The sequence below is a fragment of the Myotis daubentonii genome, chromosome 12, assembly GCF_963259705.1.
Source record: "Myotis daubentonii chromosome 12, mMyoDau2.1, whole genome shotgun sequence".
Taxonomy (NCBI): Eukaryota; Metazoa; Chordata; class Mammalia; order Chiroptera; family Vespertilionidae; genus Myotis; species Myotis daubentonii.
The window spans coordinates 38015080-38031536 of NC_081851.1; the positions used below are offsets into that span (position 1 = coordinate 38015080).

The 16457-nt window shown below is 44.9% G+C and overlaps 3 protein-coding genes and 1 non-coding gene across 4 annotated transcripts; 2 read left to right on the top strand and 2 right to left on the bottom strand.

Annotated features, from left to right (window-relative positions):
* Window positions 1-2101: 2101 nt before the first annotated feature.
* On the bottom strand, window positions 2102-3604 carry LOC132213808 (ATP-dependent RNA helicase DDX39A-like). The gene has a single exon (XM_059660735.1). The coding sequence runs from the start codon at window positions 3424-3426 to the stop codon at window positions 2131-2133; it is 1296 nt and encodes a 431-aa protein (XP_059516718.1). The 5' UTR covers window positions 3427-3604; the 3' UTR covers window positions 2102-2130.
* Window positions 3605-5712: 2108 nt separating this feature from the next.
* On the top strand, window positions 5713-8141 carry LOC132213240 (GTP-binding protein 4-like). Its single transcript, XM_059659506.1, is given in 3 exon segments — window positions 5713-5776; window positions 5779-6663; window positions 6666-8141. Coding segments are annotated over 3 exon segments (1953 nt in total). The 3' UTR covers window positions 7670-8141.
* Window positions 8142-8903: 762 nt separating this feature from the next.
* LOC132213961 (THO complex subunit 7 homolog) lies at window positions 8904-9676 on the top strand. Its single transcript, XM_059660821.1, has one exon. The coding sequence runs from the start codon at window positions 8904-8906 to the stop codon at window positions 9522-9524; it is 621 nt and encodes a 206-aa protein (XP_059516804.1). The 3' UTR covers window positions 9525-9676.
* A 5006-nt stretch (window positions 9677-14682) lies between these two features.
* LOC132214149 (U6 spliceosomal RNA) lies at window positions 14683-14789 on the bottom strand. Its single transcript, XR_009448226.1, has one exon. It is a non-coding gene; the product is annotated as a U6 spliceosomal RNA (small nuclear RNA).
* Window positions 14790-16457: the final 1668 nt, after the last annotated feature.

The window sequence follows — 16457 nt, forward strand, 5'->3', positions numbered from 1 at the left end:
CCTTATAAATGATCGACTGAACTGCTTGTCCCTATTAATCAATCAATTGAACAAGATGTTATTGACCAAACTTTCTTGTGAAGCTTTTTTCCTTTCTCCAGGTCCCTGAACTTTGGCCCACCTTTAGCCTCAGCCAGCACACAGTTCCCCCGAAGTGTCCCTCCCAGAAAAGAGGCTGGCCTCAAGGTAAAACAATCTGATCTACACCTGATTCACCACCATTTCATCCCTCTTCCCTACACCTGGTCTTTATTAGCTTTGTTTACTGCTCTATAAAAAAAAATTTATTCTTGTCCTAGTTGGTTTGGCTCAGTGGCTAGAGCATTGGCCCATGCACTGAAGGATCCCAGGTTCAATTCCAGTCAAGGGAACTGACCTTGGTTGCAGGCTCAGTCCTGGTCGCCCTGGTCAGGCACGTGCATGAGATAAGTAATAGATGTGTCTCTCTCACATCGATGTTTCTCTCTCTGTGTTTCTCCCCCTACCTTCCACTCTCTCTAGAAATCAATGGAAAAAATATCCTCGGGTGAGGATTAACTAAAAAAAAAATCTTCTTGCCTAACTCTACAGAGGTTTGCAGATTTTTTGGTTGCAGTAATCCCCTCCACCTTTAAAGTAGTCCTCCTTCCCCTATTGAAATAATCATTTTTAATTAAAGTTTCTTCTTACTAAGTCTGGATTTGATTTTTATTGTTTACTGCTCTATATAAACATAAAATCCTCCTGCCTTGAGCATCTGTACCCTGGTGGTCAGTGCACGTCATAGCTACCAGTCAGTCAGCTGGTCACTTAGGCTTTTATATATATAGATCTCTTGAATCTAATCACATCTTGCCAGCCTACTGTTAAAACCTAGATAAGATCACCAATGAGCTTCCTAAAATTATATTAAACTCTGATTCGACCTAATTCCCAGTTGGTTTCCAAAGCCAACTGCTATTGGAATCATTTTTCATTAATACTACGAACCATAGCCTTGGCCATTGTGGCTTCATTGGTTGAGTGTTACCCCATGCACCAAAAGGTCATCCATTTGATTCCTGGTCAGGGCACATGGGCTGCGGGATCAATCCCCTGTAGGGGCATGCAGGAGGCCGATGATCAATGTTTCTCTCTCTCCCTCTCCCTCTCCCTCTAAAAAATCAATAAAAACATATATTTGAAAAAAGAACCATTCATTTCACATACACAAACTAGCAAGGCTGCATTATTCATGGAATTTTAAGTTCATTTTAGTGTGGTTAACTGGGCCCCTACAATTAGGACTTGGAGACATTCAGTGTGACATTAGGAATAAGGGAGGGAAGTGGAGAATTTCAGATTGTGCTATAAAGAAGAAAGAAAAACTTCTCCGTGGAATATGGAGACATAAGTATAAACATTAAATAAGTCATGACAGAGGTTTCTACTTCTAAAGTCTGGATTCAGTTTATTCAGGTTGGAAGTCTAGCTCCACAAATTCATGCTTTTAAATGTACAACCGTTGGCAGGTGGCTTCCGTTCCCAGGGCCTGAGTTTCTTTCTGAGTGAGAAAAAAGGGATAACAAAGCACTCACCTTATAGGATTGTTGTGGGAATTAAATGAGATAATGCATGTAAAGCACTTAAAACAGTGCCTGGCACATTGCCGTAAATGCTGGCATGACCCTGATTCCAGTGGCTGCGGGAGACAGCTCTAGTTTGGTTTGAAATGGAAAGGATGCCTCAAACACTGTGTCACCTTTAGATAATTTTTTTATTTCTTTTATTTTTTAATATCTATACAAAAAATAGCGAGCCATTTAAAGATCTCTTTCTCAAATCAGAACCTCAGGTGTACATATAAAGGTACTGTACAATATATAAACATTTACAAACAGTACATCCATATTTGCTTAGCTTTCCAAAGTCACATTGCTAAATCAGAATATAATCAATACAGTGACAGGTTACTTACGAAAAAGCCACAACAGACTGACTTGAAAAATGGGATGAAGAAGCAAAATACAAGCCCAAATTTTTATTTATTTTTGCATAATACAAATTTATTGTTACACAAATGTAGATTGTTTGAACAGAAAGAGAAAGCCCCACTGTTGCCTAGAAAGAAGAGTTGAAGCAGCACGTGGGAAGCAGGGTGGGTCCGGGATGTCAGGTGTGCGGTGAGCTGACATGGATGTATGTGGACATGTCCATTTCTTCAGGAAGCTCGGCCACATTGACTTCAAACCGACCCTGAACCTCATTGAGGATTTTGGCATCATTGTGATGAGACACAAAAGTGATAGCCAGGCCTTTGGTGCCAAAGCGACCGGCTCGGGCCACCCGGTGGAGGTAGGTGTCCGAGTCCCCAGGCGTGTCATAATTGAAGACGACGTTGACTCTCTCAATGTCCATCCCTCGGCCAAACAGATCGGTGGCCACCAGGATCCGCAGCCGAAAGTCCTTGAAGTGCTGATAGCGTGCTAGGCGCTCCTCCTGCGCCATGGCCCTGTGGATGGCGATGGCCGGGAAGTTCTGCTGCACGAGTAGCTGGGCCAGGGCCATGCAGCGCTGCACGGACCTCACGAAGATCACCACCTGGTTAAATTCCAGCACGTCCAGGAGGTCGACGAGTTTCCGGTTCTTTTCGCTCTCTTTGAGCTTGACGTAGTACTGCTGCAGCCCATGCAGCGTGAGCTTGGTGTCGTCGTCCACCGTCAGGTCCAGGGGATCGTGCATGAACTTCCGGCAGACGGGCCGGATGTCCTTGCTCAGCGTGGCGCTGAACATCATGCACTGCTTCTCGCGTGGCGTCAGGCGAAAGATGTCCTGTACATCGCGCCGCATGTCCAGCTGCTCCAGCATCTTGTCGCACTCGTCCAGCACGAAGTGCTTCACGTGTCTCAGGTTGAGGCTGCTGTTGCGCACGAGTGCCAAGAGGCGGCCTGGAGTGCCCACCACGACGTGGGGACAGCTCTTCTTCAGCACCTCTTGGTCCTTCTTGATGGAGAGACCCCCGAAGAACACGGACACCTTGACACCGGGCATGTACTTGGAGAAGCGCTCATACTCCTTCCTGATCTGAAAGGCCAGCTCCCGCGTGTGGCACATGACCAGGACGGCCACCTGTCCATTGACGGGCTCGATCTGCTGTAGGGTGGCCAGCACGAAGACTGCAGTCTTGCCCATTCCAGACTGGGCCTGGCACAGGACATCCATGCCCAGGATGGCTTGGGGAATACACTGGTGCTGAACCTCAGATGGATGCTCAAAGCCACAGTCCCCGATGGCCCTCAGAAGCTCAGGCTTCAGCAGAAAATCCCGGAAGCCAGAGCTGTGGATGGAAACGTGGGCCCCCTTGACATCTTTCTTGCGGGGTCCCGGGGTGCTCTCTGTAGGAGCCTGGGGCTCTTCATCTTCCTCATAATCCAGAAGCTCGTTCTCCACATCCTGTTCCGCCATCATACTGGCTCCCCGTTCGCCTCCGCGCGCGCTCCGAGAGTCCACACGGGCTAGAGCGCTCGCTTCCTGCCTCCTAGCCGAAGCCCTCAGGCACCTGCGAAACAAACAGTGCAGTGTCGTGTGCCACGCAGCAATTTTGTGACACCAGCCAACTGCCCTCTTCCAATTGCAGACTTCTGACCTCTTGTATTCTCTCTTGGGGAGTGTGGCAGGCAGCTCGCTCAGGCCTCCTTTATCAGGACACAAATCTCATCGTGAGGGCTCCACCCCCGAAACCTAATCCAATCCCAAAGCTCCAGCTCCTAATCCCATTAGCTGGGCCAATAGGATTTCAATTTATCAATTTGGGGGTGGGGCGGGGGGAGGAGTCACAAGCATTCAGACCATAGCACTCATCTTCACTTCACTGTGCTATATTGTAGGAAATGATTTACATCTGTTCGAAAAATGGGCTCTAGCCAGTTTGGCTCAGTGGATAGAGCATCAGCCTTCGGACCAAAGCGTCCCGAGTTGGATTCCGGTCAAGGGCGTGTTCCTTGGTTGCAGGCCCAGACCTGGTCACCACCTCTCCTGCAGAAGGCAACCAATCCACGTGTTTCTCACAAATCGATGTCTCTCTCTGTATTTTCCTCTCTCTTCCACTCTTTCTAAAAGTCAATGGAAAAGGACACATATGTAATACCCTTTGTAATACTTTAAGCAATAAAAAAAAAAATCGAATAAAGATAGAATTTGAAAACTTTCCTAGAATTAGCCATTTGGAAAAAAAATAATTGTGATAAAGCAATGGTTACTTAAGAAATTAAATCCTGTCATATCCCCTAAAACCTTGCCACATAATAATTTCCCACCCCCGAAAGATCAATGTTTATAGGCGTAATTAAAATAAATACATTTATTTATTACTCAGAATAAATCCTTCCTAGGAACTGCAGGTAGCTCTGTGCTGTGACTTTAAAACTGCTTCCCGCCATTCCCAAGAATCACCTGAGTTTTCTGGGCTGATGCTCAAGGTGGAAAGGGAAGAGACGTCGGTCCGAGACTCAGAGATGAGTCTTCCTCAAAGGAATGGACGTACATGAGTCAGTTCAGTGCACCGAACCTTTCCTGTAGAATCTGTAAAATTATGATTCCCAAACTATTAATCATTTTTCTAAATCTAATGATAGGAATTGGGTGTCACAATTTGCATTTTAAGGCTTTGAGACTGCTCCTATATGTAATCCTTAAAAGGCCAGGCCCTACTGAATTTTCAGCACTGTCAGACAGGCTGCCGTGATGAGAAGGCTACATCGTCGTTTGGAGGTTGTTTTTTCTTTGAATCTGTTTTTGTTGCTTTTGAGAGAGAGAGGAAGGGAGAGGGCTAGAGGGATAGAAACATGGGAAAGAGAGGAACATCCTCTCTCGGCCCACTGCCTCTCGCATGGCCCCTCCTGGGGATCTTCAGAACCCAGACACGTGCCCTGACCGGGCTGGCAATGGAACCGGCAACCTCTTGGTTTCTGGCTTGATGCTCAACCGCTCAGCCACACCAGCCCAGCCCGCGAGGCTAAAGAGTTTCAACCAACACATCCACGAGTCTCCAGGCCTCTCTGTGCCTGTGCCTTTTGCCGTGTGACTCTGCTGATCCTCCCGACAAGCCCTTGATTCTGAGTGTGGCCATCTGATTTGTTTTAGCCGATGGGATAAGAATGGATGCGATGCAGGAGGAGGCTTGACAATCTGGACTTGCTCTGTTGTGCTTCTGCCGTCACAACGAGGATGGGTCCAGCTAGCCCACTGTCCCGGGAGGAGGAGGAGGGTCACCCAGAGCAGAGCCCGGTCACCCGGCCAGCCCAGCCTAAACCAGCTGCCTCAAAGCCTAATCCCCAGGCATGTGAGTAAGCCCAGGCAAGATCACATGTTGGCCAGCCTAGCCGAAGCCTTCAGGCACCTGAGAACTAAATGTGCAGTGTTGTGTGCCACACAGCAGTTTTGTGACACTAGCCAACTGCCACAGTTCAGTAAAAATTTCTGAAGAACTGACATCCTGGGCTGAGGAGGCCCTGTCCTGGGACTGCATGCTGGTCCTCCTCCTCCTCCCCGGTATCATCCATATCAGCCGACCCAGAGGGCACAGCTGACTCCTCCCCTCACACCAACACCACCATCAAGCACGGGCCTGATGGACCCTTTGATGCAGCCCTTCAACTCGCTGATGCTTTGGGAAGCCCATCGCCAATGACGCTCCCCGCCAGCCAGATCAACAAGGACAACCAGGCCTGCCTCCCTCGTGGCCGACCCGCAGACATGGCGCACTAGAACTTCAAGAAGATCACGGTGGTGCCGTCCGCCAAGGACTTTATTGACCTGACATCATTCCTAAATATTACCAAATTCATCGCATTAGACATTTTTACATGAGAAAAGTCAAATTTACTCAACAGAATTACCATGACAGACTGTCACAGATTTTAATGGACTTCCCCAAATTGGATGATATCCATCCATTTTATGCTGATTTGATGAACATTCTCTATGATAAAGATCATTACACATTGGCTCTGGGACAAATAAATATTGCCAAGAATTTAGAGGACAATGTTGCTAAAGATTATGTGCGGCTTATGAAATATGGAGACTCCCTCTACCGTTGCAAGCAGCTGAAGCGTGCCGCCCTGGGGCGAATGTGCACTATTATCAAAAGACAGAAACAGAGTTTGGAGTATTTGGAACAAGTGTGTCAGCACCTGTCTCGTCTGCCAACTATTGATCCGAACACAAGGACCCTGCTTCTATGTGGGTACCCGAATGTCGGCAAGTCCAGCTTCATCAATAAGGTGACAAGAGCAGATGTGGATGTTCAGCCTTACGCATTTACCACCAAATCTCTGTTTGTTGGACACATGGATTATAAGTATCTGCGCTGGCAGGTTGTACATACCCCGGGGATTTTGGACCACCCTTTGGAGGATCGGAACACAATTGAAATGCAGGCCATCACGGCCCTGGCCCATCTGCGTGCTGCGGTGCTGTATGTGATGGACTTGTCTGAGCAGTGTGGGCACGGGCTGCAGGCGCAGCTGGAGCTCTTCCAGAACATCAGACCTCTCTTTGTCAACAAGCCTCTTATAGTTGTAGCAAACAAATGCGATGTGAAGAGAATAGCTGAGCTTCCAGAAGAGGACCAGAAAATATTGACAGATTGGCAGGCTGAAGGATTTCCTGTGACAGAGACCAGCACCTTGACGGAGGAAGGGGTTACAAAGTGAAAACAGAGGCTTGTGACAGGCTCTTGGCTCATCGAGTTGAAACCAAAATGAAAGGAAATAAAGTCAATGAGGTGCTGAACAGATTGCATTTGGCTATGCCAAACAAAAGAGAGGATAAGAAGAGACCCCCTTTCATCCCAGAAGGAGTGGTGGCGCGCCGGAAGAGAATGGAGATTGGGGAGGCTCAAAGGAAGAGGGAACGAGATATTGAACTGGAACTGGGAGATGATTATATTTTGGATCTTCAAAAGTATTGGGACATAATGAATTCATCTGAAAAGTATGAAAAGATACCTGAGATCTGGGAAGGCCATAATGTAGCTGATTACATTGATCCTGACATCATGCAGAAACTGGAAGAATTAGAAAAAGAAGAAGAGCTAAGAACAGCTGCTGGAGAGTATGACAGTGAATCAGAAAGTGAAGATGAAGAAATGGTGGAAATCCGACAGCTGGCAAAAGAAATCAGAGAAAAAAGGAAGTTGAAAATTCTGCAATCCAAAGAGAAGGACACACAGGGACCCAGAATGCCACGAACTGCTAAGAAGATTCAGCGGAAAGTCTTGGAGAATGAGATGCGCAGCCTTGGTGTTGACATGGATGATAATGACAATGCCCATTATGCAGCCCAAGCCAGAAGGTCTCGGAGTGTCACTAGGAAAAGGAAGCGGGAAGACTCTGTGCCGCCCACATCTCTTGCCTGGAGTCGCAGTTGCTCTCGAACTCCACGTGATGTGTCTGGTCGTCGGGATGTCAAGATGGTGAAGAAAGCCAAGACTATGATGAAAAATGCTCAGAAGAAGATGAATCGCTTGCGGAAGAAAGGGGAGGCAGACAGGCATGTGTTTGATATGAAGCCCAAGCATTTACTCTCTGGGAAGAGGAAAGCTGGTAAAAAGGACAGGAGACAGTGTCCTTCTCAGCTGAGCAGTTTGGCGGGACTGTTGTTTGTTTCTGGTTTGATACGGTATGGTCTCACAGAATTGGAGTCATGATCTGTAAACTGGAAATAACAATGAAATAACTAAAGCACCTGTTTTCCTCAAAATTATGGTTAACCCTTAACAATACAGGTGTGAGAAATTTTTATCACTGCCTAATATTGCGAATACTTTGAGTAGACTGGTTTCTGCTTTTAATGGACTTTTGATTGCATCAGATTTGCAGAACTGGGAAGATTTATTGGTGTGACTGTTGTTTTTGATGAAGAAAAGTCTTATTCTCTTCAGCAAGATGGAACTTTGGTTTGGTTCCCTGCATATAAATAGTCCTTCCTTGCTAAGGAAACCTCTCCACTTGTGGCAATGGGCAGAAGGCTGCCAGTCCTGCTTTGCAGATACAGGTTGAGGGTTTGTCAGATGCCAGCACTAAATTATTTTCTAGTCTTTTTGTACAATGTACCATTGTAATCTGTCTTCATTATTTTATCCAAAATAAACTTCTTTTAGTTTTGAAAAAAAAAAAAAAAAACAAGGACAACCAAACCCCCAACTTGAGGACAGCTGAAATCCCTTGACTGAAGAGGCCAGCAACCTTCTACAGGAACAAAGCCCCTTGTGCACTCTATCCACTATGTTTATAGCTATGGTCACTATCATTGCTTGTCAGTCTTCTTCCAAGTCTTAAACAACCCAATCCAAGAGGTGGCCACTGATTTACATGCGCTACATTTAAAAAATAAAAAAGGGGGAAATTTGCCAGAAGGTGGTCCATCCTTGCTGCTTGACACAGTCGCTGCAGGGAAGAAACATCTGCACAGCATATGTTTCAAGGGACCTGGTGTATATGGCATACGGTTCTTAATATGTTTGCTAACCTTCTTGGTGCTATGTGTTTTAACCAAGGTCAACTCTCCGAGAAAGGTTATTTCCCCAGGTAGGGATTTTTCCCTGAAGTTAGGGAGGGAATAAAACCCCTTAACTAAGTGCCAGGCGGGTAGTTAATCACTTTAACTACGAACAATCACGCTTAAGCTACATAATCTTTACTCCCTGGAATGGAGATAAGAAACGCCCTAACCTTTGGAATAGAAATTGACAGGATTAAAATCAACTGGTATAAATACAGATGTAACAAGACAATAAAAGTCAGAACCTGGCTGAAGAACCTGGCTAGAGATCCTGGCTAGGCTGCTGATCAACTGAACGCTGTCTCCGTGTCATTCCTTCTTCACTGACTCCATCCACACCTATGGGAACCCCTGGACCTGCTGGGGCTGGACGCCAACAGATGGCACCCAAACAGGGACCCTTAGACGAAGTCATACGGAAGCGCCTCCTAATTGATGGAAATGATGCTGGAGATGATCGCAGAATTAATCTACTAGTGAAAAGTTTCATTAAATGGTGCAACTCTGGATCCCAGGAAGAGGGTTACAGCCAGTACCAACGTATGCTGAGTACACTGTCCCAGTGTGAATTTTCCATGGGAAAAACTTTGCTCATATATGACATGAATATAAGAGAAATAGAAAATTATGAAAAAATTTACAAAGAAATAGAATACAGCATTGCTGGAGCACATGAAAAAATTGCTGAGTGCAAAAAGCAGATTCTTCAAGCAAAACGAATACAAAAAAATCACGAAGAATATGGTGTTTTGGCAAAAGTGATTCAGCAGCATCCAGACAGGCATGAGACATTAAAGAAACTAGAAGCTATGGGCAAAGAATTGGAGCATCTTTCACATATTAAAGAAAGTATTGAATATAAGCTGGAATTGAGACAGAAACAGTTTCATGTTCTTCTTAGTACCATCCACGAACTTCAGCAAATACTGGAAAATGATAAGAAGCTCTCAGAGTTGGAGGAGGCTCAGGAAACAAGCATGGACACAGATCCTAAGCCATAGGCCAGCGCTCGCCACTCCCCAGCTATTGAAGTAGCAACACGATCTTAGCGTGTTTAGCATTTGCTGTGCTCTTGAGACATTTAAAGTTTTGACAGTGAACTAATTTGCTTTTAAATGTTTATGTACAGTTCATTCATATTTCTTCACACAAAGAAAAAAAATATTTTAAAAAAATTAATAAAATAAAATAAAAAATTTTTTGAAGAAAAGAGTGAATTTGGCTTCTTGGAAAATGTTAATTCTCCTAGATATTAAGAGAGTTATTTATTGAACCAATAAATAATGGAAAGCTGCCTTACCCCCAATATAGAAGCTACATATCCATGGGGGCTCATTTTTTAACATGATAAAAGTGATATTGGTGAAATGGAATACTCCTAAAATGAATGAAAATCTGTTTTCACTACAGTGCTGCGTATCTGTTTGAAAGTATACATTTGTGCAACAAGAGGCAGGCAGAGAATAATTAGCATCTGGCAGTGCTTCATCTGTGGGTTCCACACTGCATCAAAACTAGTCTTGCTTTATTCATGTATTTAACTCGTAGCTCAAAGGAGCACTCTGCATATTACACACAGTTCCAGTGATGATACAGACATCAAACTTACTCACCTTTTTATCCACAGATCCTAATCACATCTTCTTTTGCTTATTTTAAGGGAAGCCTCGCTAACCATCTATTGTAGTTATCTAAGCATAGTTAGAAGCATAAAAAAAACAAACTGGTTAAATTACTACAAATGGGAAGTAAATTTGGTAGTAAATTGTGTAAGAAATGGTCTGATTGGTTCTCCAGTTTGAAACTTGAAAGAAAGTAATAGGACAGGAGAACCAAGATGGCTGCATAGGTTAACGCCGGAGTTTGCTGCTTTGAACAACTACTTCAAAAGTGAAACCAAAAAACGGAAGGGACATCACCCAGAACCACAGGAACGCTGGCTGAGTGGAAGTCCTACAACTAGGAGGAAAGAGAAACGCATACGGACACTCAGAGGAGGCGCAGTGCTGAAGTCAAATTCTGAGGTGCGGAGTGCGCGGAGCGGGCTGGCGGCGGAGGGCGCGGTTGTTGTTTTCAATCGGGAGGGAGTCGCAGACTCTGAGCACCAGATCCGGGCGAGTCTTTAGGGACCCAGACTCAAACGGGAGAAGCGGGACTGTCTGGCTTCGGTCAGAGCGAGTGCAGCTTTCTCTCCGAGCTTTGCAGCGGGTGCTGGGACTCAGAGAGGCAGAGCCCCTTGGGACAGGACTGAGAGCCGCCATAACTGCTCTCTCCGGCCCACCCTGTTGATCCTGTGTGACCCGCCCCGCCCAAGCCCTGCACAGAGGCACTTGCCGGATAGCCTCAGGCAAAGGCATTTGCCAGATAGCCTCAGGCAAAGGCTAGATTAGCACCTCCCTAGAGGACAGAAGTTCTCTCACTGCTGACCCAGCTGGTTCTCATAGCCACTTGGCCTGGAGGTCAAACCCTCCCTGGAATTAGCTACAACAATCAAGATTTATCTATAAGACTGCGAACAAAGACCACTAGGGGGTGCACCAAGGAAGCATAACAAAATGCGGAGACAAAGAAACAGGACAAAATTGTCAATGGAAGAAATAGAGTTCAGAACCACACTTTTAAGGTCTCTCAAGAACTGTTTAGAAGCTGCCGATAAACTTAATGAGATCTACACGAAAACTAATAAGACCCTCGATCTTATATTGGGGAACCAACTAGAAATTAAGCACACACAGACTGAAATAACGAATATTATACAGACACCCGACAGCAGACCAGAGGAGCGCAAGAATCAAGTCAATGATTTGAAATGCGAGGAAGCAAAAAACATCCAACCGGAAAAGCAAAATGAAAAAAGAATCCAAAAATGCGAGGATAGTGTAAGGAGCCTCTGGGATAGCTTCAAGCGTACCAACATCAGAATTATAGGGGTGCCAGAAGATGAGAGAGAGCAAGATATTGAAAACCTATTTGAAGAAATAATGACAGAAAACTTCCCCCACCTGGTGAAAGAAATGGACTTACAGGTCCAAGAAGCGCGGAGAACCCCAAACAAAAGGAATCCAAAGAGGACCACACCAAGACACATCACCATTAAAATGCCAAGAGCAAAAGATAAAGAGAGAATCTTAAAAACAGCAAGAGAAAGAAACTCAGTTACCTACAAGGGAATACCCATACGACTGTCAGCTGATTTCTCAACAGAAACTTTGCAGGCCAGAAGGGAGTGGCAAGAAATATTCAAAGTGATGAATACCAAGAACCTACAACCAAGATTACTTTATCCAGCAAAGCTATCATTCAGAATTGAAGGTCAGATAAAGAGCTTCACAGATAAGGAAAAGCTAAAGGAGTTCATCACCACCAAACCAGGATTATATGAAATGCTGAAAGGTATCCTTTAAGAAGAGGAAGAGGAAGAAAAAGGTAAAGATACAAATTATGAACAACAAATATGCATCTATCAACAAGTGAATCTAAGAATCAAGTGAATAAATAATCTGATGAACAGAATGAACTGTTGATTATAATAGAATCAGGGACATAGAAAGGGAATGGATTGACTATTCTTGGGGGGGAAAGGGGTGTGGGAGATGTGGGAAGAGACTGGACAAAAATCGTGCACCTATGGATGAGGACAGTGGGTGGGGAGTGAGGGCGGAGGGTGGGGTGGGAACTGGGAGGAGGGGAGTTATGGGGGGAAAAAAAAAGGAACAAATGTAATAATCTGAACAATAAAGATTTAATTTAAAAAAAAAAAAAAAAAAAAAGAAAGAAAGTAATAGGATTAAAATTTTACTTTATCAAAATTAACATAATTCTGATTATAACTGCAGCACACTAATTCTTAGAATGAATCCGAACAGAATCCAGTTTTGGTTGGGATTTTTGTTGAACTATATTTTCTGACAAAATTCCTAGATGTTAAATGCAGTGTGGTATCCTAAATTGGATCCAGGAACATCAAAGTGCGTTATAACAAAAAATTGGTGAAATCTGAATAAAATTTGCAGCTAAGTTAATAATAATACGCAGATGTCTTAGTTTTAACAAATGTTCCATGCTAATGGAACATTAGGGAAAACTGGCGAGGGGTAGACCAGAATTCTCGGTATAATAGTTGGAATGTTTCTATAAATCTAGTATTATATACATTATATATACAAGAAAAATTAACAACAAAATGTATTTAAAAACAGACTTCTCCAGTTGGTATTTTCAATGAAATAGCTACCAATTAACTCCAACCCTTTATATGTGTTTCTTTTGCTCCTGGAGTCCTGTTGCAGCTTTAATTCTGGAAACTTGGGTGGCAGCACCAGACATTAAATCCCCAAAGGGAGAGGTATTATTAAACCTTTTGCTGGTCATTCTTTTCTGAAAAAAAATGGACAAATTCCTAAGCCTTCTTATTCATTTCATGACGATCATTTGAAGAAAAAAATTAAACCCAACTTGCATCAACACTAATAAAAGAGAAAAATGGTAATTGGCGTACGAGCTACCCTTTTCATTGGCTAATCAGGGCTATATGCAAATTAACTGCCAACTAAGATTGGCAGTTAACTGCCAACAAGATGGCGGTTAATTTGCATATGTAGGCACAATGCAGGGAGGCGAAAGGGAAAGCAGGAAGAAGCCCCCTGCCACTGACAGTGATCGGAAACCCAGGGGGGAGCTAAGAGCTGGGGGGCAGGGCAAAGGCGGCCCTGGGGCCGCCTTTGCCCTGCCCCCCAGCCATGATGGGAGAATCAGGTGCCTTTTCCGCCCTGGCCAGTGATAGCAGGAAGTAGGGGTGGAGCCAGCAATGGGAGCTGGGCACGGTCGAAGCTGGCAGTCCCAGGAGCTAGGGGTCCCTTGCCTGGGCCTAAAGCGAAGCCCACGATCGCGGGGCCGCTGCAGCTGCGGGTCCCCGCTGCCCAAGCCGGACGCCTAGGCCAGAGGCGTCAGGCCTGGGCAAGGGGCCGATCCTGCGATTGGAGGGTGATGGGGGTCAACGCCTGTGAGAGGGGGCAGGCTGGGCTGAGGGACACTCCCCGAAACACACACACCCAGTGCACGAATTTCGTGCACCGGGCCCCTAGTATTGAAAATAAAAACAAAACAAACTCAAAAAAATCTCGCAGATAATAAGTATATATATATATATATATATATATATATATATATATATATATATATATATATATATATATAATGAGCAGCTGTGACCAGGGCGTTTTACCAGCACTTAGGGCTAGAGAGAGCCTGTGCTTGAAGGAAGCAGCTTTCTTTCTTTACCTATTTTTTCAATCAATTTGCATTCCATGTTGTTTTGTATTAGTCTTAGGTGTACAGCATGATGGTTAGTGTTCCCCTGATATATCCAGTGCCCACCTGGCACCATACATAGTTCTTAGAATATTATTGACTATATTGTCTACGCTGTACTTTAGGACCCTATGACTACTAGTATTTTGAAACCGGCAATCTGTACTTCTCAATCCCTTTACCTTTTTCAACCAGTCTCCCAACCCCCACCCCCTGGAAACCATCAATCTGTTCTCTTGTATCTATGAGTCGTTTTCTGTTTCCTTTGTTCATTTATACTATTCGTTAGACTTCACAAATAAGTGAAATTATATGATATGTGTCTTTCTCTGACTGATTTATTTCACTTACCATAATACCCTCTAGGTCCGTGGTCCACAAACTGTGGCTCTCGAGCCACATGCGGCTTTTTGGCCCCTTGAGTGTGGCTCTTCCTAAGCCTTAGAAGTACCCTAATTAAGTTAATAACAATGTACCTACATATATAGTTTAAGTTTAAAAAAATTGGCTCTCAAGAAATTTCATCATTGTACTGTTGATATTTGGCTCTGTTGACTAATGAGTTTGCCGACCACCTCCTAGACGCAGGGGTGGGCAAACTTTTTGACTCGAGGGCCACAATGGGTTCTTAAACTGGACCGGAGGGTCGGAACAAAAGCATGGATGGAGTGTTTGTGTGAACTAATATAAATTCAAAGTAAACATCATTACATAAAAGGGTACGGTCTTTTTTTTTGTTTGTTTTATTCATTTCAAACGGGCCGGATCCAGCCAGCGGGCCATAGTTTGCCCACGGCTGTCCTAGAGTCTAGGTCTACCCAGAAAGCAGCTTTCTTTCTTTTTTTTTTTTTTAATATGGAACGCTACACGAATTTGCGTATCATCCTTGCACAGGGGCCATGCTAATCTTCTCTGTATCGCTCCAATTTTAGCATATGTGCTGCCGAAGCGAACACTGGAAAGCAGCTTTCTTGAAAGGACATAGGTTGACCCAAGCCTCCCCCTACCCTCACACCAGAGTTCTCCTGCCATCTAGTGCCCAATAGCAACAAATGCCTAAATTCCAATGTCAGGGCCCCTTTCCTTGTGTCCCCCCACTCATCAGTTTCCTTTTCTACTCCAAGATCCAAGTCAGCAGAATCACTTGGTGTCCCCAAAGCTTCAAGCTATTTCACATTCTGTTTTGTTCACAGCAGTCCCCTGTGCCTGGCATGGCATTCTCTTCACCTCTTGTGTGCCAGGCAAACAGCTCTAAGAAAACTTTCCTGAGGCACCTGAACCCCTCACCTCCTTCTTGCCAGCCTGGACCATCCCCTAGAGCACATCTCTTCCATTGCCTTTGTCTGCCCCCTTCGCCTTCACTGATGCTCCCCTGTGGACCCTTACCCCTACCTAGCACGGTGCCTGGCATCTAGCAAGGACCCAATATGTGTTGAATAAGTGAATGCATAGGATAAGGAAGCTGGAGGTGGAAGGTGGGGCATTCCAGATAGAACTGTTCCAGGAGCTCAGAAACGGCTTGCTGTTGCTGGCATGTAAATGTTCCATCATCAATTGAATATCTGTAGCCTCTGCATTGGCTTTGAAGCTAATATAGATTCTATATACATAAAAGGCTAATATGCTAAGTGTCCCTCCTACCGTCCAACCAGTCGCTATGACGCACACTGACCACCGGGAACTGCTGAGCTGCAGTGACTTGGCAGCAGCAGTTCTCACATGATGCACCCCAAAACCAGAGAGGAGGGAGCCCAATTCCTTGCAAGGCCACGCGATTCCACCTTGGGCCGTGGGTTATGTTGTTGCTGGGGCACTGTCCACCCCAAATCTGGTTTACTGCAGATTGCGTTCCACACCCTGTACAACAGCAACATTGCAGAGTGCCCTCTCGTACTCTGGGACCCCTCGGAGGATGTCAGAGAGCCAGTTTCGGCCCGATCCCCACGGGCCAGGTGGAGGGACCCTGCTCACTCCACAGATACCAAGGAGGGACTATGGGAGGTTGGCTCCAGGGTGTGTCGGGCCCTTCTCACCCAGTCCTACCCCACCGGCACCCTCTAATTAATTTCCTTTCAATGTGCACGAATCCGTGCACCAAGTCACTAGTGTTTTTTTTATTATTATTTCTTTATTGGTTAAGGTATTACAAATGTGTCCTCATCCCCCCCCCCATTAACCCCCAACCTCCCCACCACTCATGCTGTCATCCCCCACTAGTATTTTATAAATGCATAAACATATATCTACCAACAATCTAACAAATCCACTTCCAGATATTTACCCAGCAGTAATGGAAATCTATGTCTACAAAAGACTTACTCAAGCATGTTCAGTCACCGCTCTATTCATAACAGCTAATAACTGGAAAAGACCCAAATGTCAACAGGGGAATGGAAAAATAAATTGTGCTATGTCTGTTTAATGGGCTACCGTTCGGCAAGGAACAGGAGTCAATGCCAGCGCTGGATCTCAAAAGCTTATGCTAGGTGAAGAAGTCAGACAGAAAAAAGAGTAATATGGGGTGGGCAAAAGTAGGTTTACAGTTATGAGAGTTTATTCTTATATTATGTATTCACTATTGTGTTATTTTCCATACCAAACAACTATAATCCTACTCTTGCCCA